This window comes from Tauraco erythrolophus, chromosome 1 (assembly GCF_009769465.1).
Source record: "Tauraco erythrolophus isolate bTauEry1 chromosome 1, bTauEry1.pri, whole genome shotgun sequence".
Classification (NCBI taxonomy): domain Eukaryota; kingdom Metazoa; phylum Chordata; class Aves; order Musophagiformes; family Musophagidae; genus Tauraco; species Tauraco erythrolophus.
The window spans coordinates 896,856-922,826 of record NC_141465.1 but is presented as its reverse complement, the minus strand read 5'-3'; the positions used below and the strand labels follow the sequence as shown (position 1 = coordinate 922,826).

At 43.6% G+C, this 25,971-nt stretch overlaps 1 protein-coding gene across 1 annotated transcript in view; it reads left to right on the top strand.

The window, feature by feature from the left end:
- Positions 1–25,756, top strand: part of MAN1A2 (mannosidase alpha class 1A member 2) — a 123,736-nt gene extending 97,980 nt beyond the window's left edge. The window contains exons 9-13 of the mRNA XM_086616575.1: positions 58–173; positions 4,655–4,874; positions 11,737–11,909; positions 21,228–21,343; positions 23,916–25,756. Coding sequence (XP_086472701.1) covers positions 58–173; positions 4,655–4,874; positions 11,737–11,909; positions 21,228–21,343; positions 23,916–24,048 — 758 coding nt within the window. The 3' untranslated portion in view covers positions 24,049–25,756. The remainder of the gene's footprint in view (positions 1–57; positions 174–4,654; positions 4,875–11,736; positions 11,910–21,227; positions 21,344–23,915) is intronic.
- Positions 25,757–25,971: the final 215 nt, after the last annotated feature.

Sequence of the window (25,971 nt, the reverse complement as noted above, 5' to 3'; positions counted from 1 at the left end):
TTCTGTAACAACTTCAACTGTTGTTTTTTGGTTTTTTTTCCTCTTTCTCTCCTGCAGATCACACATCCGTGGGCGGGCTGGGAGACAGTTTTTATGAATATTTATTGAAAGCCTGGCTTATGTCAGACAAGATGGACACAGAGGCAAGGAAAATGTACGACGATGCAATTGAGGTGATTATAATTCATTGAGTTTTCCAATACAGTGGAACTTAAAAAACATCTTTAATAACTTTTTTTTAAAAAAAAAAAAGAAAAAAAAAAAACAAACCACAGGACTTGTTTTGATTATGTAAGTTTTAAGAAATCAAATGATGAATAATACTAGCTTTCACTCTGAGTAGTTTTAAAAGTATTATTGTGGAATACATCTGATGCAGATTATCGTGCTAAAAATAATCAGCTTGTCCAAAATGGTACAACGTAAAAGCCCAAGTGATAGTTTGAGAGATCCACCAGCCCTAAGATGTGTGCAGAACCACCAGGTCACTTCTACTCAGTGTTCAGAACCGTTTTTGGAGTTGAAGTCCTGAATTGTTTCATTCTTTAAATTATTTCCTGAAACATTTAGATGTTATATTCCGTATTTATCTCGTGAGACGTGATCCATACCTGTTCCTCGCTCTGTGGTGTGGTCTGGCTCCCTCTGAGATGGAGCAGTGCTGCGGGATGGGGTGATGACATTTGGAAATGCCATCAACAGGAGCTTCTGAAGCCGACTTCTGGTGTGGTCTGCTCAGGCAAACCGCCTGGTCTCGTAGTTCTCAAAATTCACGTGTTAGAAGATACTTAATGAAAGTTCTGATCCAAAATTGCTTTGAAGCTGTAATATGTCTTATTCCTGACCTGAATTTGATTAGATTTGGCTTTCAGCTACTTGAACTTTTTCTTCCCCTATGTGGTTTTCAAGAGTTATCTGCATCACGTAGCTGGTTGCTACCAAAGGTGTGGTGGGTGTTCTCTTCTGAAGGAGAAACACATCATTTTCTTTAGTCTCTCAGTATAAAACAAGCTTTGAATCGTTTCTTAAGCTTTTTTCTAAGTACTTTCCAGTGTCTTCAGTATGGAGACAAGAATGTAACGGTCGTTCTAATATGTCATTGCCCAGTTTCTTCCCAGTACTCTCTTCATCCAGCCAAGAGCTGTGATCGCGCTCTTAACCTTTACCTCGCACTGTCATCCACTTTCCAGTTGGTTTTACTCCAAAGTTGGTTACAGTCCTTTTGATTTACTGTTTTCCTACTACTGTGATTTACATTCCCGATTCCTTGACGTGTGACCTTGTACTTATCTCTATTACAACACAATTGTTCAGGCAAAACCCATTTTGTCACCTATTCTGAATGATTTTTACAGGGCTGATGTTTCCTTTATCACTATCTATAGCTCCATCAATTTTTGGGTCGTCAGCAAATATTTTTTTTGGCGTTTTTTTCTTGCAGATCATTGGTAGAAACGCTGCCTAGTGTTGAATTAAAGTATCTTTGCAGAATCTTCATGGCACGAGGATTTCTCACAATTTTTTATTTTATTGGATCCATCCTAACAAGCCAACTTTTAATCCACCTCATACGTGCTGCTTTGAAATCCTTTAGGACTGATACTTTGTACAATACCAAGGAAATTCCTGAAATTCCTAATATTCTTCATATCACCATGCACTTGTCAATCAAACATTTATTTCTGAAACCATATAATTCATTTTATATGGTTGTTCTATTAACCTTTCAAAATACTGTTAAAGCATCGGTTCTTTCCCAGTCCTTTTGAACTTCCTTCACTTTCCAGGGTTTCTTAACGTCGACATTAGTAGTTCAAAATGTTAGTTGAATGCTTTTAGTAGTCTAAAATACAGTTTGTTGGATCCTGTGGGTGTAAAAATATTTTGCAGTTGATATGTAACATCCATTTTGGTTACTGTTGAAATATTTTATTGTGATTCCCCCCAAACTTTCCCTGTCATCCTCTTGGCTGTAAGCCCAGCCTTGCAAACATTTTGTACGGGCAAATCTCTCTCTCTGAATGGAGACACAACAAAGCAAGTTTGGGACCAGATGAAAACCCACTGTGGACAGGAGAGAGAGCGAAAGCTGAGCCCCTCTTGCTTCGTGACCATCCATGTTTGGATGAGCATCCATGGTTTCCTCTTCGGACTTCCTGATCTACACGTTGTGGAACATCCTTCTGGTTCAGGGTTTGTGTTCATCCCACTTGACATTGAAAGATGTGTGCAAAGAGCCAGCGAGTAGGATTTGCTTTACATCATTGCTTTTTGAATTTTTGTTTAAAATCTTGAAATATTTTTAAGAGCCCGGTCCCTTACCACTCTTTGTTGTTGCCCATAACGCGTCTTCCTCCATAGCCGACAGTTTTTACTCTGTTTTTCAAAATTCAGAGCAAAAGCTCTTTACGTTGCTTATACAAGCAGAAGGGGAAGTGTGTAAAATACATTCTTCCCACTCGTAGCACAGAGTTGGAAACGTTCTCAGCACCCACCAGTCTAAAAGAAAGTGTCTGTCCAGCAACAATTCACTCCCTTAACTTGCTACAGCGAGGAGAGCGGCAGACAGACAACCAGCCTTTCTTGTACCAGTACTTTGGGAACAAATGAGGCTTTGATGGTTAACCACATCAGGCTCCCTGGCAGCAGGAGCCACGATATCGTGCCCATCCTCAACATGAATTTGCGTGGCCATTAGCCACTCCGGCAGCTCTCAGAGACTTACTGGTTCCTTCTCTGTTGGTTCTTTCTGCGTTCTTCTCGCCGGGTCCTGCCGTAAGCACAAAACGGATGTGTGGGTGGTGCTAACGAAGAAGTGAACCCACCAGGAACGCAGGCCAGCCCTTCTCTTTCATTGCCTTCAGAAAGCACAGGCTCGACAGGGGACAGCGGAGAAATTTCGTTGTCCGAATGATGGCTCAGTCCACAGGAGCAGGGCCCTACTGATGACAATGCAGTCTTCTCCCTGCAGTCTACTGTGCTGGCCTTTAGCCAGTACGTTCACCTTGGTCATATGGGGACCGTCAGGTCTTCACTGGGCACGTGGCTGAGGTGTGGGTTCACATCACTACGACTGTTCGGAAAAGCTGCCGCGAGCACCGCGGCGTCTTGGGTCAGGAACATATTCAGAAAACCAAACAGAAACACAACCATTTCACATTACTCTTTATATTATCATCTTCCCCATTTGAGGCTCCTGACGCTACAAATTCTAGCTTTTCTAACTGTAGTTTCAATAGTTTTGGTTTCAGAAAAGTTTTTTATTGAAGAAAACTTGGGAAGGCTGTTGGATGCTATTTCTGTACCTGAACGGAGGGCTCCCAAGTTACCAAGATATCACTGGGTTCCATACAGCTGCTTTCACAGTCCTGTACCACTTAAGCATCAGCAAAACAGCAACAAAAAAAAGTTAACCTGAAACCTGAAATACCTACTACAGTCACAGAAGAGCTTGAAGCTTTTCGTTTGTCCGTTTTGTTGAAAACAAGACAATCTCACTTCTTTTATTTAGAGGGAAAAGTTCTTTCACTGTCTGCTTTTAAACTTGCATTACAACTTGCACGCTGGTTAATCACCAGAAAAGTAATGGAGAAGGGCAGTAATTCACTTCTGTAATGCATCTTGTGGATGACATGGAGAGTAGTAAATGCCTTTTTAATGGCACTTTAATCCTTCAACTCTAATCAGCCTCTGGAGTGCTCTGACCAGTCACACATCAGGTGCTTTGAAGGAAGCTGTGAACCCATCAGATGGTTACGTGTGGAAGTACAAAAGAGGTTTCTGGAAAGAAGATAGGAATAATTTCTCCATGGTAAAAATGATAATTATCTTTGTTATTGTAGGACTCAAACTGTTAACGAGATTCTAGTTACAAGAAAAACTGTCTAATGCTAAAGGTAGTAAGTACTGCAGTAGCTTCGTGGGGATTGTGAACCTCTCTCAAAAGAAGCTGGAGTAAACGTGTTGCTGCGTGTAGTTTACAAACTTTGGAAAGTTAGGTCAGCTATTCTCCTTCCTACTACCAGAAGAATACCATTTAGAAATTACAAGCAACAACATATATCGGTGCAAACGTGCAAAGAAAAAGCAGCAGTTGCCTCACCTATGAAATAATAATGTTCTTTGTGAACAGCTGCTCTAACCCTCACCCATCCTTTGACCATGTGCAACCAGAAAGCTGCTATGGAGAAGCAGCAAGAAGGTGGCTGGAGCATTCCTGTTACTTCCTAGTAAAGGCTGAAGGAGATTACAGGTGCTGCCCTTACGTATCCTTACCCCAAAAGGGTCCAGGATGTGTTTTCTGAGTATGCACAGACTGTACAGCAGAACAAATAGGTACTGCTCAGAGTTAACGGGCAGACAAACCTTGTTTGAGCCATAAAACGTGTGGTGAGTACTCAGCTGAAAGTGCAGTGTTATCTATGTTGTGGTTTTCCTCATCTCATTAGCATCGTTTAGCAGTTAGGGTATTTTTGTGTGTGTGCATTGAAATTACATTTTAACAGCTATTTGTTTCTGTAGTGCTCAGAGTTAATTTGGCAGAAGAAGAAAATTCTTTGTAATTTGAAAACGGTGTTTTATTCTTTGAAGAAGAGTTAGTATGTAAAACTTGCCTGTGAAACAGTTTTTGAAAGTTCTCTTGATCTTCTTGTAGGCCATAGAAAAACATCTCATCAGAAAGTCCAATGGAGGACTGACCTTCATTGGGGAGTGGAAGAATGGGCACCTTGAAAGAAAGATGGGCCATTTGACCTGTTTTGCAGGGGGAATGTTTGCCCTTGGAGCAGACGGTTCCAGAGATGATAAAGCTGGACATTATTTGCAGCTTGGAGCTGAAATCGCACACACGTGTCACGAGTCGTATGACAGGACAAGTAAGATGCATCACTCCTCTGGTTATTTCAGTAGCTGAAATACAGAAATTGTTGTAATTATTAAAATTTGTTATGCACCTATGCCTTGTCTAACATGCACTGGTTTTGTATCAGTATAATTTTTTTTTAACATCCATGTATTTAATCCTGATCTACATGATGGTGAGTAGATGTAAAACCAGAGTTGATGTGTTTCCTTCCTGCAGGTTTATCCCTGTCCTTGGATCAGTCACCTCGGGTGGGCTATGTGGGCGCAGGGAGGAAGGAGCACGTGTGAACTCTTGTCCTACCACATACACAGAGCAGTTCTTAATTTCATATGTACTCTTTTACATGTATGTAGGGTGAAAAATCTCTAAATACGCTTTTTACTGTTTTTTAGTAGTAGTACATTCTGGATCATAGAATCATAGAATGGTTAGGGCTGGAAGGGACCTTCAAAGGTCATCTAGTCCAACCCCCCTGCAAGGAACAGGGACATCTCCAACTAGATCAGGTTGCTCAGGGCCTCGTCCAACCTGGCCTTGAACGTCTCCAGGGATGGAGCATAAGTACAATTAAACTAGAGAGGACAAAGATTTGTACGCAAATCGTGAGATGGCCAAAGACCTGACTAGCAGGAGGCAGTGTCAGGTTTTTATCTTACAGTGGGAAGAGAGGTTGGCCTGCTGAGAGTAGGAGAAGAATGCCCAAGAAAAGAATAAATTTATTGTCATTTCAAGGGATAAACACCGAAAAGAAGTAGGGTTATTTATAGACATAAACAACACAGTTCTACCAAGAGCAAGATTTGTAAGCTCGCCGTGAATAAACGGAGGTTGGAAATTGGAAATGACTTTGTGTAGCCATTGGAGAAGTGACCTGCTGAAGTAACTTCCTAGTAGAAGTAACGGTAACAAGAACTCAAAAGCAGTTTTAAGATGAGAATTGATGTATTCGTTCACAGGATTATGTAGTATCATTGCACAGTTGCCTGTGATTTTAAAGAATTCAGTCTGATGGTCATAAATGATACTTTTACCTGGGTAGCAACAGCATTAAAAAAAAAAAAAAAGGAGAAAGAAATATGAGGATGCTTAAAGAAAAGGTAGGACGTAATAACTATTGTTGCATTCTGAGAAATTGAACATTGAAATTAAACATTTATATGTTTAATTTGAGACTTAAAAATAAGCAATGCCAAATTTACAGTTGTTTGTGCAGCAGTCCTAATTTTGTTCCCTCAGATGTTTATTCTACACCCTAAATAAGTCAAAAGACAGAAGGATAAAAGTTTTGGTTACGTATTTAATGACTGTATAAGAACACACACACGAAGGAAACAGACTGAAAGTTGTGCAGACAGCTGTAAATTTGCACTGCCCTAGTTTTCTGTTGTTCAGTCCTGCAATCTGAGTAACGTGGATTTTTTTTTTTTTCCTTTGCCTGGCTGATTTTTCAAAGAAAATTAACATCTCTTACGTGCAAAGCGTCAGCTTCTTAATTATGCCTTAGCAGCAGGATTTGAGACATAATGGTGCACTTGAACGACAGAAGTAGCTGGTTGCAGAAAAAGACTCTTTCAGAGGGCAGACGTTCATCCTGGTTGGACTGTGATGGATCCATGTTTCAGTGGGCAGAGGGGAGAGCCTGATCGATCTCTCGCCTGTTGAGCTGAGAGAACTCTTGCCCCATGGATGGAGAGCAGCCCTGAGGAGAAGGACTTGGGGGTGCTGGTGGATGAGAAGCTCACCATGAGCTGACACTGTGCGCTGGCAGCCCAGAAAGCCAACTGTGTCCTGGGCTGCACCCAGAGCAGCGTGGGCAGCAGGGCGAGGGAGGGGATTCTGCCCCTCTGCTCTGCTCTCCTGAGACCCCCCTGCAGTGCTGCCTTCAGCTCTGGGGGCCCCAACACAAGAAGGACATGGAGCTGCTGGAGTGGGGCCAGAGGAGGCCATGGAGATGATCCAAGGGCTGGAGCACCTCTGTATGGAGACAGACTGGGAGAGTTGGGGCTGTTCAGCCTGGAGAGGAGAAGGCTCCGGGGAGACCTTCCAGTACCTAAAGGGGCTACAGGAAAGCTGGAGAGGGGCTTTGGACAAGGGCGTGTAGTGACAGGACACGGGGCAATGGCTTTAAACTGAAAGAGGGGAGATTTCGATGGGATCTAAGGAAGAAATTTTTCCTTCTGAGGGTGGTGAGGCACTGGGACAGGTTGCCCAGAGAAGCTGTGGCTGCCCCGTCCCTGGAAGTGTTCCAGGCCAGGTTGGATGAGGCTTTGGGCAACCTGGTGTAGTGGAGGGTGTCCCTGCCCATGGCAGGGGGGTTGGAACTGGATGATCTTTGAGGTCCCTTCCAACCCAACCCATTCTGTGATTCCATGATTTGGTGTCCCCGGAGGAGACAGCAAGGCGCTGAGGCTGTGCGCTGAGGATAGAGCGCTCTTTTCGGAAAACCCAACCAGAGCTGTCCTTTCCTTTCTTTTCCTGGGATTGCTCGTAATAAACTGCAGTATATGCCTGGTTTTATAATAATTTTAGTATAAAAATACTGCTTTATGAAGCAACCCAAATTTCCGTAAGGGCTGGGCCTGAGGAAGAAAAATAGTGTCAAGGTCCAGTCTCAGCAAAATGGAAGCAGAATTTCACAGAACAGTTGTGCTTCTGGAAAAGAAACGCGTTATATTCCTAACTGGCAACAACCTGTTGCACATATTGCAGGTATGAAAGTCTGTTTTAAAAAAAAAAAATAAATAAAGAGTTTGATGCTATAGAAAACTTCAGGCAAAGACCATCAACTGTAAACCTAACAGGGCCAAGTCCACCACTGAACCACATCCCTCAGCACCACGTCTTTTAAATCCCTCCAGGGATGGTGACTCAGCCACTTCTCTGGGCAGCCTGTTCCAGTGCTTGACAACCCTTTTGGTGAAGAAATTTTTCCTGATACCCGATCTAAACCTCCCCTGGTACAAGTTGAGGCCATTTCCTCTTGTCCTGTCACTCCTTACTTAGAAGAAGAGAGTGACCCCTCCTCACTACGATCTCCTTTCAGGTAGTTGTATGGAGCAACAAGGTCTTCTCTGAGCTTCCTTCTCTCCAGGCTGAACCACCCCCAGCTCCCTCAGCTGCTCCCCATAACACGTGTGCTCCAGCCCCTTCCCCAGCTCCGTTGCCCTTTGGACACGCTCCAGCACCTCCATGTCTTTCTGCAGCGAGGGGCCCAACACTGAACACGGCGTTGGAGGTGCAGCCCCACCAGTGCCGAGGAGGCAATCCCTGCCCCAGTCCCACTGGCCACACCACTACTGGTGCAGATTGGCAGCGTGAGCGGATTGACAGCGCGCGGTGTTCCGAGTGAAATTAGCCGATAAGGTGTCCTCGGGATGCGAGTGCAGCATCTGCTGGGTTTCTACTCGTGGCAGTTCCGATGAGGAGTAAGCCAGATGATGAAGGGTTCAGCCAACACGCCGTCAGGGTGTGAGTAGATGTTGTCTCTGTCTCAAGACTCCGTAAGCAGCTCAACAGGCAAAGTTGAGAAGAAGAATGACTTGTTTTCATGAGAAGTGGGAAATAATAATAATGTAGGTTGATGGAATGGCTCAGAGTCTCCATCAAAAGTGTCTTGAAGGGTCTATTCCTCAAATTTCAGGTGAGTTAGAGCCTAGAAAGTATTGTTACTGTTATAAATCCTTTCTTACCTTCCCAAAATTTGTTGCTAGGCAGACTGTAGTCTTAAAGGAACAGACAAAAAAATTAAGCAATGTTTTCCAAATTATTTCTAAAATGAGGTATATGAATATTTATGTAGAAGTCTGAGGATTTGCCCTTGTTTCAGCAGTGCTAAATGCAGCTCTTTGCAGTCAAGTGTAAATCAGTTAAAATCTCTTTTGAAATGGTACTGGTTGAGCTTTGCAGCTTTGCACTCTGACGTGAAATTGTTTTTCATCTGCTGCCTCTGACGAGAAATGTGGCCTGTCAGCCCCATTAGTACTGAAATAGCTGGACTGAAGCGTGACCTGGCGTTGTGAAATGTCCTCAGATGGTTCCTTGGTTAGAAGAATGCTCCCCCGAGAGGTGCTGTGTTCGTAGTAGCTTCTTGACTTTAGCCAGCTATTGGCAGAAGTGCTGTGATTAATTTACGTCCTTGGTTTCAGATGGAAATCCAGGGGGATTGTCACAATCCACAGGGATCACCCACCCTTTGAGTGGTACCAATTCTTGGAGTGCCCAGTAACGTTAGAAGTAGATATGAGTAAATAATTAAAGATTGAGTGCACCAGCAGGCTACAAAGCAAGAGAAGGTGTCACAGCTTCTGTAGGTGATGCATCATCAGAACTGCCTGAAATCCAACTTCTTTGGTCAATAAGAGTAACAAACAGCTGCCACAGTTGACCTGAGATCCAAAAGGCTTTTTCAAATTTCTCCTCTAAGGCCTTTTAAGGGTATTAAGCAGCTGTAGCATAAGCATCAAGTACTTGCATGGAGGAAAAAAAGGTGATAGTGTAACAAATAGGGTTGGGGTCAACACTTCTTGCAGTGGATGAATGGTGGTTAACCAGTGGTGCTCTGATACATGTTTATACATAGATCATATGTGTGTAAATGTATATGATATTTGCATTTAATATTTTTATATGCGTGTATAAGTAAAACATACCTACACATATATAAATGATCATCAAAAAGGGCAGGAATAGTAAGGTAAGTGTGCTGACAATAATAGCTAAAAAAAAAAAGGCATTCAGGATAGCAAGGATGAAAGAAAGCTGAAAAATTGCACGAGGACCTTATGAGGTTGAGTAATTGCACAGTAAATTCCTAAATTCAATTCAGCGTAGTTAAATGTAAAGTGAGGCACCTATGAAAAAATGATTCCTAACCTCACAGATGAAATAATGAGCCCTTACCTGACCATCACAGCTCAGGAGCTTGCTCTAGAGATGATGAAAATGTCAGCTTGGTAGCAGTCAGGAAAAACAAAGTGGGGAAAAAATGAAACAGAAAATGCCGTTACGTCACCGTGTGAATCTTGTCCGCGCTCGGTGCGGTGTTGAGGCTGGTCCTCACGTCTCGAAAGGGATAGGGCAGAACTGGAAGGGTGGCAGAGAAAGGCTGGAAGGAAAACTAAAGGTGTGGAGCAGTTGTCCTTCAAGGAACAAGTGGAGCAGGGTGGCAGAAGGATGGTTGAGGCAGGATACAACAGGTTTGCAAAATCGGAGAGAGCGGAATCAGTCGCTCGCCCTCGTCTCCGAGAGGGGCTGTGGAATGAGTGTGGTGGGAGCAAAGCTGAAAATGGAAAAGGAAGAAAATAAGCCTTCTACACCAGAGATGCTAGAGATGTGGAACTCCTTAGCAGAGGTTGTTTTGGATGCTTGAGGCTTCCGTAGGGTTAGGAAACACCAAATAAGCACTTGGGGAATAAATCTATTAAGGATTACTGACCGTGTTAAAAAAGTACGTCTGGTTTGGGAGAAGCCTTGAGCTCAAAGAAAATTGGACACTGGTAGAGAAGCTGGAACAAGATATCGTACGTACTTGGCCTGTTCTTCCTCTTCCCCACCCGTGTCTGATGTTGGCCACTGTTGGAGACATGACGCTGGACCAGACAAGCTTTCATCTGGTGCAGTATGGCCAATCTTATCTTCTTAGTTTTGGATAGCTAGAACTCTGTATCTAATCTCATTGATTTTGCAGTAAAATTTGTGAATTTTTTTTTTTTAACTGAAGCAGGTAAAATGCCCCATTTTGGAAGAACCATCATCAACATCTCTTGATGGAGTTTTCTTTACGATGCTTGAGGCTGAAGCAGAGTGTGGTGCTTTTTTCTTTTGGCATCCAGAGCCATACTCCCTTAAAAAAAAAAAAGATTAAAGAACTTTTTTGGGGAGATTTTCTGCTGGGGCACACACTGGGAGGTGCTTATATTTTTTTAATTGTATTTTAAGGTTCCCCTTTCAGACTATGAGGCCATGGTTAACGTGAGCCTCTAGCTCGTAGGAATTGCAGGATTCATCACTTTGATATGTTTTAAAGTTCTAATGGAGCTTTAAAGTTCAACACCTTAAAAATTCTCTGCCAAAGCAAAGGGTGGGGTGCAGATGTAGAAGAGAGTGCATTGTTTATTTCAAATCTGAGGAATAATGTGTAGCTGTAGAATAAAAAAATGTATGTAATTACACCTTCGTGTTATAGACAGTTTTTCTACAGGTACCTCCTTTTTATATGAATATTATTCCAGATGCTGGCACATTTCAGCTTCCTCTAAGGGCTGAAATAGTGAATCTCTTCATTCAGGGATTTATTTCCAAGTGTGGCCGAGTTTTCCTTGCCTAGTTGTAAACCCTCCACTTGAGGATCACGTGGTGAAGCGCATCAGCCTGGCAGCACTTCCCTAAACCAAGAGAGTTTGGGTAAAGATGCAGGTTATTTGGGGTGGTGGTACCTGGTTTTATTCCAAGATCTTTTCCTGCCGTGCTGGGTGAGATCAAGAGACATCAAAAGCTCTACTGACATTCCCCCCCTCCCCCTTTTTTTTTTTTTTGGGGTTGTAAAGTACTGATGTCAGTCGCTTTAATTTTACTCTATAATTGAGTGTGTCAGTGTGTTTATGTCCTTAGAGTTTCATTACTTTTCAAAAGGATTACTGTGCTGCTGTCAAGATACGTAGTTTTCTCACAGAAATTGGCTAAATTATTCGTAAGAAAAATTATAGGCCTCAACAATAGGAAATATTTATGAAACTGCTTAAAGACAAGCTAGTTTCTCCTTTTCTCACACCCTTGGGATATAGCAGACTCCTATCCCACCTTTCCTGCAAAGATTGGTAAGAAATCAATTTTTTCTTTCTTTTTAATTTTTTTTTCCCCCCTTTTCTCTGCAGCATTAAAGCTGGGTCCAGAAGCATTCAAGTTCGATGGTGGCGTCGAGGCGGTGGCAGTGCGGCAGAATGAGAAGTATTACATCCTCAGGCCAGAAGTGATTGAGACCTACTGGTACATGTGGAGATTCACCCACGATCCCAAGTACAGGCAGTGGGGCTGGGAGGCAACGCAGGTAACTGTGTTAATTTAATTATCTGTCAGACTTTTAATTCTGTGTATTTTCTTTTGGTAGCCACTTTATCATAGAACCATACAACGGTTTGGGTTGGAAGGAACCTCAAAGATCATGTAGTTCCAACCCCCCTGCCATGGGCAGGGACACCCTCCACTACACCAGGTTGCCCAAAGCCCCATCCAACCTGGCCTGGAACACTTCCAGGGATGGGGCAGCCACAGCTTCTCTGGGCAACCTGTGCCAGTGCCTCACCACCCTCAATGTAAAAAATTTTTTCCTTATATCTAACCAAAATCTCCCCTCTTTCCGTTCAAAGCCATTGCCCTGTGTCCTGTCACTACACACCCTTGTCCAAAGCCCCTCTCCAGCTTTTCTGTAGCCCCCTTAGGTACTGGAAGGTGCTGGAAGGTCTCCCCGGAGCCTTCTCTTCTCCAGGCTGAACAGCCCCAACTCTCTCAGCCTGTCTCCAGAGCAGAGGTGCTCCAGCCCTTGGATCATCTTCGTGGCCTCCTCTGGCCCCGCTCCAACAGCTCCATGTCCTTCTTGTGTTGGGGCCCCCAGAGCTGAACGCAGCACTGCAGGGGGGTCTCAGGAGAGCAGAGCAGAGGGGCAGAATCACCTCCCTCGCCCTGCTGCCCACGCTGCTTTGGATGCAGCCCAGGACACGGTTGGCTTTCTGGGCTGCCAGCGCACGGTGCCGGCTCATGTTGAGCTTCTCATCCACCAGCACTCCCAAGTCCTTCTTCTCAGGGCTGCTCTCAATCCATTCTCTGCCCAGCCTGTCCTTGTGCTTGGGATTGCCCTGACCCACGTGCAGGACCTTGCACTTGGCCTTCTTGTACTTCATGAGGTTCTCCCAGGCCCACCTCTCCAGCCTGTCCAGGTCCCTCTGGATGGCATCCCTTCCCTCCAGCGTGCCCACCACATCACACAGTTGGTGTTGTCAGCAAACGTGCTGAGGGTGCACTCGATCCCACTGCCCATGTCGCCGACGAAGATGTTAAACAGCACTGTGGTTCTCATGGTACTAAAACCCTTCAAGTGGTAATTGATGTTCACAAGTTCCTGTAAACCAGGGTACATATGGGGGTGCACGTGGTTATTCCTGGTTTGCAGCTGCTGAATCACATGCACAGATGACAAATGTGTGCAGCATGATACAGCTGATGAGTTTTAGGCATGGAAATAGAAGCCACTGGTCATGGCTCCTACTGTTATCAGTAGTCCACAGCCCCCAGGAGAGGTAATTTATCTTGGGAAATGAAAGCATGTTATAAATAACTTTGTTAAGCATGTGTTCACACTCGGTTGAGATTACAAGACAAAGCTATTCTTACAGTTTCTTCTTGGTTGGCTCTTAAAACAAAAGTGATAGGACAGCTGTTCTCAGATCGTTTGTAAAGTAGATAGTACGTACTTGCATATCTGTGGGTTGGCATCATGACTTTTTCTTTTCTTAGTTGTCTTGATTGGAAGGAAAAAGGTTTGCCAGTCAGCTTAGATTTACTCAATTATAACAAAAAATTACAGCATCTCAAGAAGTAGGTCATAAAAGAAGGTCAGTAAGTAGTGGCACATGAGGCAGAACTGAAAAATTTTTGTAAGGTGTTTTAGAGATAGTTGAGTTTTCTTGTTTAGCTGCTTTCTTGAGTTTAAATCTACTTGTTGAATGTTGTAATCAAGTTCCCGAGTGTGAAAATGCTTCTGAGTCTTTCTCATTGGAAATGCTTCTTCTGGTCTACAGAGGCCCAGATTCATTGTAGGACATGAACACAGATCTGTGCTCGTGGCCTTCCTTCATTTACCCTTTGGTCGTAGATGGATGACTCCTCTGTCAGGTCGTCATAGGTTATGGGCTATATGAATAACTGGGCTTCATTTTCACGTGACAATGTCATACTCTAGTTGTAAAAAATATTTGTAATCCCCAAAAGAGTTCCTCAGGCTGAATTTAGGAGCCTTTTTTGGTCTCACACTTCTCACTGCTTCCACCTGCTGGTCTATACTGGGCTCCTGCAAAACGAATTTGCTGGCCAAACAGCTTTCTGGTGGTCTTCAAGATCTGTGGATTACTACAACTCCTCCACTTCCCTGCTGCAGCTCCAGCAGCCTTTGGAAACACAGCTCAAAGCCAGTTTCAGAGATGAGAATAAACACTGGAGATACCAAGACACTAATGAAATATTTTGACAACAGCCAAAGGAGATGAGGAAAAGGAAGCAACGAACCAAGAGCCTGGAGAACTTGTGTTCTACAGGTGAAAACTGGTTTCACTCCAGAGGCAGGAGACCCCAAAAAAGTACTTGGAGCAAGAGATCTGATGAGAAGTCTGTGTTCATCAGGTGGAAGATACTTTTTAGTTCTTCCTCAGTGCAGTTACAGTCACGTAGAAGAGTCCAAATATTTTAAGACTGTGTCTTACCCTTGGTTAGGTTTTGCCTCGTCGACTGTTTTGTTATAACCAACACTGTGTTGCTCTGGAGAGAGGTTCCACATTGGTCACAGTGGTTCCAGAAAGCACTGCCAAAGTCCAAAGCCTCCGACACCGAGTCACGTCATCCCTCCTGCCCGAACTGTGCGTGTTCCTGGTGTGGCAAAGACATGGATTCGGTGACCTGCTCCTTGCCAGCGTGTGTCTGCAGATACTTGCTGGTCTGACACCAGCTCCTGTCAGAAGCCATGGTTGGTGGTCCATGCTGAAATTGGGTGCTCTGTACTAGGTTCAAGAGTTGAGAAATGTACATTTTTCATGCCAGGATCTGTCTCCTAAGCACACTGCAAGGTGTGTCTTTGAACTGCATTTTGTTCCCGTTTCTCCGTTTGCCTTCGTTCCTTGCTCTCCATTAGTGCTTTCAAACCAAACCTTCCCTTCCTCCTCCCCTGCCTCCGGTTTTCTCCGTAGGCAGGGTAGGATTTGATTTTATTTTAGCCTTCAGTCAGCTGCATCGAGGTTGTGTGAGTCAGGCAGCCTGTGTCCTTCACTGCCTCTGTCCTTAGAGTGCCTTTTTCTGCTTTCTCCCTCCAGAAAGAGTTCCTTTATCCAACAGAGCCGTAAAATATTTTCCAACTCTTCATAAATGGTTTTGCATACCCTTCCCTCCCACAATTACAGATTTTCTTACCCCACCATCATACTAAAAAGCTTGAGAAGCCTTTTGTTCCCCAGGGTTTTCTGTTCCCTGCGTGTAGATAAGAAGATCCTGTGTTTACTCCTCACACCTACTCACTGCTTCTCCATCTTCTCATCCACACGTATCTGGTTGTGTTTATTCCTGCAGTTATAAATAGAGAAGAATCTGGCGAGACACACACAGCAGTTGGCTTCTGCTCTTGCACAACACTGTCCGCATCCGCTTTCCTTTCGCCTTCCGACCGCCGAAGCGTGCTTTGAAATCTGTATTACACACTTTTCATGGGGAACGATAGTTTCTTCATCAGAAGTCTGGTAGCTCTTTTAAACCTTTGGGGAAACTGGGTTCTGATCGAGTTCTAAATGGTCTCATTTTTCCTGGTGTCCGATGACAGAGTTCTTGGTGGTCTCCCTCGTTTGCTTCTTTGAATGGATGAATCCCTACTCCAATGCGTTTGGGTTAGTTCACTGATGTGTTAAGAGGTCCACTTCTGTCCTTTCAAGAACTTCAGAGATGATCCAGGACACACTGCAGAATCACCTGGCTTTTAAGTGCACTGCATTACTTAAGTTCCTTTAGCGCTTCTGGCTCACATCTCTCTGCCTTTTATCAGTGGGAATTTGCACACCGGGATGGGTGGTGTGTGTCTATGCAGATCTGTCTTGCTTTATCTGTTTCACCATTGGCAGCTTTTTTTTGGCTTCATTATCTTGATTTTTTGGACCAAACTTGGCCATTTTAGTGCAGATGATCTACTTTGACCAAGGCCTGCTTAGTCACATCTCTCCAAATCCAGTGTCTGTGGGGGGAGAAAAAACAGGAAGTTGAAGCTTATATTTCCTCAGCGATCATAAATCTCCGTGACAGGTCTTTATCTCTTTCCTAATTAAAAAAAAAGGCTAATTCTCCCTAATACTTTATTAGCACTGGAGACAACATCGATCTCAATTGTCCTGGGCCAGCCAAATGGGATGGTGGTGTGCTGGGAGGTGGCTGAAGTAGTGTGGAAATACACGTGCAAGATATTCAGGGTAAATACAGAAAATTATTAAAATCTTTTTTAGGCTAATTATTTGAAAACAGTAAGAGCCACCACTTCAGAGCAGGAATGTAAAGCCAGTGACTGATCTGAGCTCTTTGGATGAAGGGCTCAGCTCTTTGTTGGGGACTTTGAGCAGGATGGCACCAGGGAAGCTGCAGGGTTCGGTCGGAGTTTCTGCGTACGGTGAAAATAACATGCAGGACTTCAAGTTCAGGCTGACTTCAGGCAAATTGAGGACTGGCAGTAAGATGGAGTGGAAAGACCTGTAGCTCTCTACTTGGTGAAGCCAAGAAAAGAGCCAGGCATATGTTGGAGGTGAAAGAAACAGGGGTTCAGAGTTGCTGGGTTGGAAGCTGTGAGGACAAACAGGGGTTTAGAGTTGCTGGGTTGGAAGCTGTGAGGACAAACAGGGATTCAGAGTTGCTGGGTTGGAAGCTGTGAGGACAAACGGGTTCAGAGTTGCTGGGTTGGAAGCTGTGAGGACAAACGGGGGTTCAGAGATGCTGGGTTGGAAGCTGTGAGGACAAACAGGGGTTCAGAGTGGCTGGGTTGGAAGCTGTGAGGACAAACGGGGGTTCAGAGTTGCTGGGTTGGAAGTTGTGAGGACAAACAGGGGTTCAGAGATGCTGGGTTGGAAGCTGTGAGGACAAACAGGGGTTCAGAGTTGCTGGGTTGGAAGCTGTGAGGACAAACGGGGGTTCAGAGTTGCTGGGTTGGAAGCTGTGAGGACAAACGGGGGTTCAGAGATGCTGGGTTGGAAGCTGTGAGTACAAATGGGTTCAGAGTTGCTGGGTTGGAAGCTGTGAGTATAAATGGGTTCAGAGTTGCTGGGTTGGAAGCTGTGAGTACAAATGGGTTCAGAGTTGCTGGGTTGGAAGCTGTGAGTATAAATGGGTTCAGAGTTGCTGGGTTGGAAGTTGTGAGGACAAACAGGCGTTCAGAGTTGCTGGATTGGAAGCTGTGAGGACAAACAGGCGTTCAGAGTTGCTGGATTGGAAGCTGTGAGGACAAATAGGGGTTCAGAGATGCTGGGTTGGAAGCTGTGAGTACGCAGAGCGGTGTTTTGGGAGGTGAGCTGGGGAAGAAACGGGCACCGGCTTTGTAGGCACGTTGTTGGCACAGTCAAGAAGACTCACGCATGCCACCACAGAAACACCCTCAGAGGAACTGCGGGAGCTGGGGTCTCATCCAGAGGCACCTCCAATTTTATTTCCAAAGAACTTACATCAACTCTGACCTCCCAGTATGTCACAGGCCTTGAAATTGCACTTTGCATCGTTTTTGAGCCGAGCCGTGCGTTTGGCAAGAGTACACTATTGTGTGTCCTTCTGGTCTTCTACTGATTTGAGTAAAGGGAACTGGAAAATCCACCTCTTCTGATAGTGTTTTCCATGATTTAATTACTTGTGCTCTTAAAAACATATGCTTGATTTCCCATTTGAATTGGTCTAGTTTCAGCTGCCAATCACTGGATTTTCCTATGACTTCCTATACCGCATTAAAATGTCTTTTATTCGCTCGTGTTTTCTTTCCAGAGAGTTTTTGTGGATTGTAATAAACTTACTACCTGGCTCGACTTAAGATGCTGAACAAATTGTATTGCCTCCCACTGTAAAGCATTTTCTCCAGATGCCTTCACCCACGTCAGTTCATCATCCTTTTTAAAAAGTGAATTCTAGAGTTGCGTTTCCAGTTTTCACTTTACCCACAGCCCTGTGCAAACGTAGAATTATATCCCTGCTGCTGCCTGCTGTCCCTGTGGGTGCACAACATCCTAGCAGGAGCTCGTACCCACTTGTCTCCTGTGGCCACCGAATTCTTTGAAATGTCTCTACTTTCCAGGCTAATCTAGTTCTGCAGTTCCACAGCCTTTATGTCCAGATTTAGGATTATGTGCCTGGTTATATGAAACTCACTTTTTTTTAGGCCAGATTACGCTGGCTGCCGTTATTTACCTGTGGCATTTTTGCCAGCAGCAGCGTTGCAGGGATTGATGAACCTTCTCTGTGAGGAGCAGCTCTATTTGGTAATGATTTTATAGTGCCAGCTCATTCTTAGAGCACCGTCAGGCAGTTTTTAATTACATAGTGATATTGATATGGTGTAGTGCTGCTTTGTCTTGTCATAACATTTTATGGTATCATATCAATTGCTTTAGAAACTTTTAAGTTTATTACAGCTCTGCAGTTTCCTTTATTTGTCAATTTGTAGACCTCGAAGAATGAAATCGAGCTTGTGTGCAAGAGAGTTTTCTATAAAACCATGCTGATGGGTGTCAATTATCCTCTTATTCTTCTGTATTTTTCACATGTGTTTCTGTAATTGTTTGGAACTAACATCAGGTATGTCATCCTAAAATTATTCAGCCTTCAAATGCTTCTAATAGCAGCATTACCTTGGTACCCTTCCAGTCGTCTGGGACTTCTCCGTATTCCGAGGTGCAGTAAATTCAGCATCGTTTTATCCGTGAGACTTGTCTCCAGCTCTTGAGTGAAAGAGTATCCAGGTGGCAAATCAGATGCTTCTACACCAGGTACTCCGAGGTCTGCGTGAAGGCAGGACGCTGCAAATTTCAAGTGCCTTTTAAGCAGCTTGTTTGGTGGGGTAAACTTTTCAGCCAGTGTCCTCGAGTTCCCTACACCTCTGGATCAAGGGCAACTTTTGATCTGTGTTTGGATGAAGAGCTGTGTAGCAGTCTTTCAGAGGAATTTTTCCTCTACAGCTCATCACTACCTGCAGTGTCTAGATCTCTGATCAACTGGGATAAATCCTATGCTTGTCCTGAACTCTGCTCTAGCCAGAGCCTGTCTCCCCAAGGAGAAATTTCTGAAGATGCAAGACTACTTGGTAATTGTAAGGGGGGGGGGAAGAAAACTCAGTATAAATCATACATTTTCTTTCTTCAAGCTTCTAGGTCTGCTAGCTTCTCCAGTGTTGCACTTACCTACCCAAGCATGAGAGCTCTGCAGCAGAGAGCAGGATCTCAGTGCTATCCGTTGTCTTCAGTCTCCAGAATACGTGAGTTGAAGGAGACAGTGTCCTCACAGTGGTACCATTTGTTCTTTCTTTTCGTTTTGCCACAATCATGAGCAAGTTTCGTCGGTCCAAGATGTGGCACGCAGCGTCAAGGTTGCTGAATCGTTGACCAGAGGAACACCTGCAAGGTCAGGCTCTACATGCTGGAAGTTCTGGCAGGATTGTAACCGTTGGAGCTTCTCCCCCAGGGCAGAGACAAGCTTGTCTTCTGCAGTGGTATAAAAAAGGGGATAGTGGCAAGAGGAGGCACCTCATTACCTGCCTAGGAAGCAAAAGTGCTTTGCCTCTTGTTTATTCATATCACACCTGCCCAACAGCTGTAGGGCTCGTGGGGAGGAACACAAATGGTTCCACAAACAGCGTATGTATTATTCCTTCTGAAATTGGTCAATTTATTTCTTTTCTTTTTTTTTTCCTTTTGTTTTTGTTTGGCTACCACACGGTAGCTGGCATCACTTGTGATGTGCCAGAGCGTGCAGGCAAAGAGATTGTCGTGGTGCGATGCTGTTGGGCTAAATGTGTCACATGCACCTTTCTCTCCAGACTGTAGAGGAAACCTGTTCAAGCCAAATCCTGGCGTGTGAGTAGTCTCAACGTAGCCCTAGCCCGTGCCATCTGAAAAGAATTCATCCAGACACTGCCTTTTTAGGCTCCAGTCTCAACAATAAAAAGGAGCATTTCCATCCAAACTTGGAGAAGGCTTCACTTGAGATAAGGAGTTACAATGACAATTAGATTTTGCCAAGACAGTCAGTACTTTTGTTGGCATAAGCTCAGGCTCTAGAGCCACAGCTGTTCCAGTAACATCATTTTGCTGGTCTCTCCTCTTGCTGCTTTAAAAATCTTAGTCTTCAGAAATTTGAAAGAACTTTGTACTGTCTGGATTATTCTTTGATCCATGAATAACTTTGCATTTCATAGAATCACAGAGTGGTTTGGGTTGGAAGGGACCTCAAAGATCATCCAGTCCCAACCCCCTGCCGTGGGCAGGGACACGAGGAGGAGGTTGGCTGTAGCACCTGATGTGCTGTGACTTAGTCTCCTGGGTGCCTTCCTCATTTGCCTTTTCACTTTTTGTCCTGATTTCAGTGATGACATCTGCCAGCACTCTTCATGCCTGTGTCCAATGGAAAATTCTGCTTTGTTTCTTGGTATTTCTAGTATGCAAAGGCTACACTAAGGTCCTTAATTGTGATGGAATCTGTTTTCTCTGCATAAAAAGCAATGTCGTTCGAAACTCATGTGCTCCCCTGCGCTGACTGCCCTCGGCTTCTAACTCGTTCTTTCCAGTCTCCTCCTCTTCCATTGGGCTTTTTGCAGCACTGTGGTGGAGCTGACTGGCTGGGTGATTTGGGAGTCATGGATCCATCGGCCCCTTTCTGCATGGAATGTTTATGGATTGAAACTTCATGCTTTAAAGATAAAGAGCTCCTGTGCAGCCCAGCGCACGAGCTGACTTGAGTCTCAACTGTATAAAGGGGAAACAGAGAAGAGCACATGTAGGAGATGGAAATGTGGGGAGAGAGCAGCAGCTAGAAGAGTTTATAAGATAAAACCAACAGTCCCTGAAGATGAGTACAGTATTTTATTCTTGCTTTCAGTAAGTCCCTATGACTAGCTACTAGTCAGAGAGTTCCTGTAACTCTTCACATTCCTTCAGCTGCAAAATCAGGGATGTTTTGTCATCTTCCTGTGCACCTCATAGCACATGTGGCATTGATTGACTGATGGATGTTCTACTTAATGTTACCTATGAGGAGCTGTTCCAGCTCAGAGCAGAAGTCTTCTGAGTCTGTATCCTGTCAACAGTATCAGTCATCAGTAAATACCCAGGAAAGGAAGAATTCTTCCTCAGAATACTTTGTTAGCATCTCACAGTTTGCCAAACGTGGTGGTGTTAGTAGCCCTGGAGGGATTTTACTTCTGTATGTGCCCGGTCCCTTTTTATGTTGTTCCGCGTAAGCATCCTCTGACAAGGAGATCCCCAACAGAATAACACAGCGTGGGAAGAGCTGCCTCCTTTGCTGATCAAGCCTGATCCTTTGATGTTTCCAAATTTTGCTATACAATTAAATTCTCCTTTTCTTTTTCCCTTCCTCTTTGCAGGCAATTGACAAGTATTGCCGAGTCAGCGGTGGCTTTTCCGGTGTCAAGGATGTCTATTCCTCATCTCCTACCTACGATGACGTACAGCAGAGCTTTTTCCTTGCCGAAACTTTGAAGTAAGTTCTCTTCACGCTTGCATCTTCCTGTAAGAGCTAACATCTAGAAGAATACCGTGACTCAACAAATAATCTGCTGTCTTGTCAGGGTGGTTTATGGTTTGGACGTTATTTTTTTTTTTTCCCCATTTTAGAGTCTCAGATCAGCCCATTTTACCAGCAGAAAATACGAGCAGAATTTTCCATACATGAAGCTTATGCTGAAAGAGCTTTAGTTTTTAAGATTTCTATTTGATTTCTGTCATCACAGCAGAGGAGAGGTTATCTCCTTTTAAGAAACTCCCTTTGCAAAGGACTTTTTTTTTTTTTTAGACACTGACTTGAAATGTCTTATACAAGTATGTGCAATGCTCTGATATTGTAGAACGTGTTACTCCTCTGTGTGTCCCTGGAAAGGAATAAATGCAGGGAACAAAAGTCCTTCATGCCCTTGGATGATTTTTCTGTGTTTATCCCACAGCATAATTTTCTAGAATGCTTTTTGTTGTAAGCAAGAATGTCAGGCATATTTTATAATCTCTTGCATGCTTAAATATATTCAATTCAGTCAAATCAATAGGACACCTGTAGTCCATCCTGCAGAAGCTGACACCCTCCCTTGTGTATTTGGTTCATGGTAAAATACTCAAAGTCATTGGACTTCCACCATGTTTCTTTTTGATTAGTAACAAAAAATGCTACACTGGAACATGCCAAGAACTACTGTAAAGATTGGAATAGGATATGGAGATTTTATTATGAGATCTGTTTTTAAAACCGAGCTAGCATGTCATGGCTCCTCATCTCCTTCATCCTTGACACAAACCAGCTATTAAGAGCCCTCTTGTGTCACACAGTTGTGGTTGCCCTGAGGTTTTGCCTATGAAACAGTGTCTTCTAATGCGTGACAACTTTCTTGATACACAAGGTGCATCAGCAACTGTGGTAGTACAGTTCTGGCATTGAAATCTACCAAGATTCCTGTTGGTTACCTCCCTGAAATCTTGTGAGTTGTATACTTTTAGAAGAAAAGTGTCCGAGTTGGCTATATTCCCTGCCTTCTTTTTCTTTTTTTCCCCTGCATAACAGTTTGGAGAATGTTTTATTTGGTTAAATCCCTAGACAGGAGCTACTGCTGGCTGCTATTAGGAGACTTAGTTGTTGCCTCTGCTTACATATGGATGGCACTTTCTGCCAACTTGTGATGGAAGGGGTGGTACATATGTTGTTGCACAAACCTGTCAGCAAGGAAGACTCATTAAGTTGCCCTTTCTGTCTTTACAACCCAGTGATACAACAAAAAAAGTTGTAGCCATTTGGCAGCCTAGCATGCCATGCAGGCTTTGCGGAGTAAACAGGGTTTCTATACAGCAGCAGAGTTTGCAGTATCAGTGATATCAAATTTTCAGGATTTAGCTCTAGCTGATGTCTGTAAAGATTGATTTGGGATGTTGAGAGCTCAAAGTGCCGTGGGGAGAAAGCAGGTCATGGTAGGGGCAGTACAGGTGCTTCAGGCACCACGACGTCTTTCAAGAAGGGGCTCCAAGTTCATCACACGTGAGGGAAGACTATGGCCATTCTGTCCTGCTGCCTTCTTACCAGACTCCTCTACCTAGTCACAATGCTTTGTTTCCCCATGTTATCATTGTAAAAATAAAGTCAGCCACTGCTGCTTCCTCTGTTGTCTTCCATTAATTTTATTTCACTTACTCCTTCGAGTTCATTTTCTGGAGACTAAAACTGATACTCCCAAAGAGGGAAGCAGCAGTTTCGAACAGGTCCACTTGGAGAAACAGTACCTCCCCAGGAGCTGGTGTTATATGATTGATCTGCCTATAAAAGGCAAATCAGAGAATGAAATCTGCTCCTAAGGGACTTCTGTGGTGACAAGGCTGACCTCTGAAGGCTTGCCAGAATCCTGCCTGCATCTTAAATAATCACAAAGAGATTTAAAATTCACTGGTGCATCGCTCAGTAACTGGATGTGCTATAGTGCAAGCATTGCAAAAGAAGGCAGTTCTTAGGGAGGAGCTCAGAAATGTTTATTGGCTTTTGGTTTGGATCATTTCCTGCTTGTGGGACACAACGAAGCTTCATTGGAGAGCTGGGTATTAGATATTTGATGTTGATGCAGTTGGCATGGCCAGACCAGTTCCTGGTATCACCTTGAGATGGAATGGAGAACATAAGGTCAGGGTGGCTCAAATGGCTCTTGAGACAGAAGGGTTGGTTGTGATGCCGTGAGGAAGATGAAGATGTCCTTCAGAAGACAGGCATAAAACGTGTGTTATGGAATGCCTGCTGCATCTTCATTCCCCTCAAATTCAAAATGTACACCTCTCCCAAATAAGCATTATCACTGCACAGATGCTTTGGCTTACTTGGCAAACTCTGAGCGTTTTGGCAGTATGAGGGGCAAGAAAGTAGCTGTTGATGGGGACGGAGCAAGGTGTAGAAATGGGTTCCTTAAGTTATTCGTAGGAAAAGTGTGAATCAAATAAGGAAGGTGAATCTGAAGCTGCTATGTTGCCCCTTCCTGTCTGTTGCTCTGCTTTAATACCTGCCATTTTTCCTCTCTGTCTTGATTATCCAGGTATTTGTATCTGCTCTTCTCCAATGATGACCTTCTACCATTAGACAACTGGGTTTTTAACACAGAAGCTCATCCTCTGCCTGTTTTACATTTAGCCAACACCACACTGTCAGGAAATCCTGCATATCGATAAAAACAGCTCTATGAGGAGGAAAAAAAAGACTGTTTTCAGCTCTGATTTGTTTACATGGACCACTTGAGACTTTGAAGCAGGAGAGGAAACAGACACTTGATAAAACTAGACCTCTGAGTCAAGCGAATGACCGGCGTGAGAAACAAAGCTCTTCAACATATAGATAAGTTAAAACTGAAAAAAGAAAAAAAGTTCTGTTTTATACATGACCAAAACACGTTAGTGTGGTATTTGCAGGACAGAGTCTTCATGTGCTTTGAACCCTGGCAAGACATGGAATCTACTGTTCAATACAACTGCAGCAGCACAAGGAAGAAGAGGCTTTTGTGTCCAGGGAGAGGAACTTGCTGCTGCTGTTGGCTGTTGCAAGGAACAACATACCAGTCACCTCTTCAGATCGGGTGGGTTCCAAATATTTAGATTTAAATTTTTTTTTTTTTTTTTTTGGTATTTGATGATGGCATGAACAAAGCAACAACAAAAAGCAACATCACTGCACCATCAGCATCAGGATTTGAATTTTTTTTTTTCTGTACCTGTCTGAATTTTCTAAGGATCATCTGTTTGTCCAGACTGGCAGCCATTCTCAGGGCCTTTAAGCTGTTAAAACTAAACTCTAAACTATAAAAACTATTGCCTCCCCATTTTCTCATTTCAAAATAAGGCTGAAAGATCTGTGGTTTTTGCTGACATCCAAAAAAAACAATTAGTAAGCATTTGGGTAGTAGTTAGGTGTCAGCAACGTGGGCAATCTACAGTCACAGGGTCTGGAGCGTATCACAGGGGTAGGAAGGAGCCCAAGTTTCCCTTCCTCACCAATCCTGTCGCATGGGAAAACCATTCCCTTATTCATCCTGGTTCTTTTAGCTAAATAAACAGAGATGACACAACAAAAACCATCTCTCATGATTTATGTAAGAGAATGCAATATATGGCTCCCCTTGAGCCAAGCAGCAGGAGTTTGCTGCTTTATACTTTCCCACTCAATCGGTATTTTTCCTAAAAGTTGAACTTCATTCTTTGGATGCTATTTGTGGAACCTTCTTTGCAGGTTTGTGTATGACAGGAACCCAAAACTGCCTTTGATTTAGTTTACAAGACTCCTTTTCTTCTCAGGGCTCCAGTACGGAGCCAACATGATCTTCTTTGGAAGCCACCTAAACATCTCTGACATATGAGTGGAAAAAGAAACTGAAGAGTCTCTTCTTCCATTAGTTTATGAGAAATGAGATGCTGTTACCTGCATGTTTGTTTTTTTTTTTCCCTGAGTACTCCTAGCCTGAGCTGGACAGCATCCCTCAAACAGAGCCTGCTTCAGTCTCCACTTATTCACCTTTTCAATTATATCTCAGTCTCTTTTTTTTTTTTTTTACCATTGTTCCAGAATCTTTACAGCTCAAATTTCTCTTTTTATTCCCCTTTATAGCTCTCCAGTCTTTTTGCCATGATGACTGGCCCCTTTGGTGAAAAAGAGCTGTGAGGTGCTCCTTTCCCTCCTAATTAGTGCCCAGGTTGAGTCTTGATTGCTTTTTCGTAATAAGTGAGTGGAAGAACTCTTCAGTGGGCTACAGCATCAGATCAAAAGAGAGTGAGTGCTCTTTCTCCCCCTCAAAAAATGTTTATATATGAAGTTTTATATATAAAAGCTTTTCTGAGTGTATTATAATATATCTGACTGTACATTATAGTAGAATTTCCCCTATAAATTTTTTTTCGTGTGTCTTTGACACTAACTTACACGCAGAAATCATCCCGTGATCTAAGAAAAAATGCTGTCTGATGCTTTTTTCCAGACAATTACATTAGTTTGAGAGGAAGAAAACATAGAGCTTGGAAAAACCTTCAATCTCAATGTTTTTACCTTAATACCAGTTACTTGGTTACTGTAATTTGCAGCAGTATCTTAAAAATCGTTTGGGAACT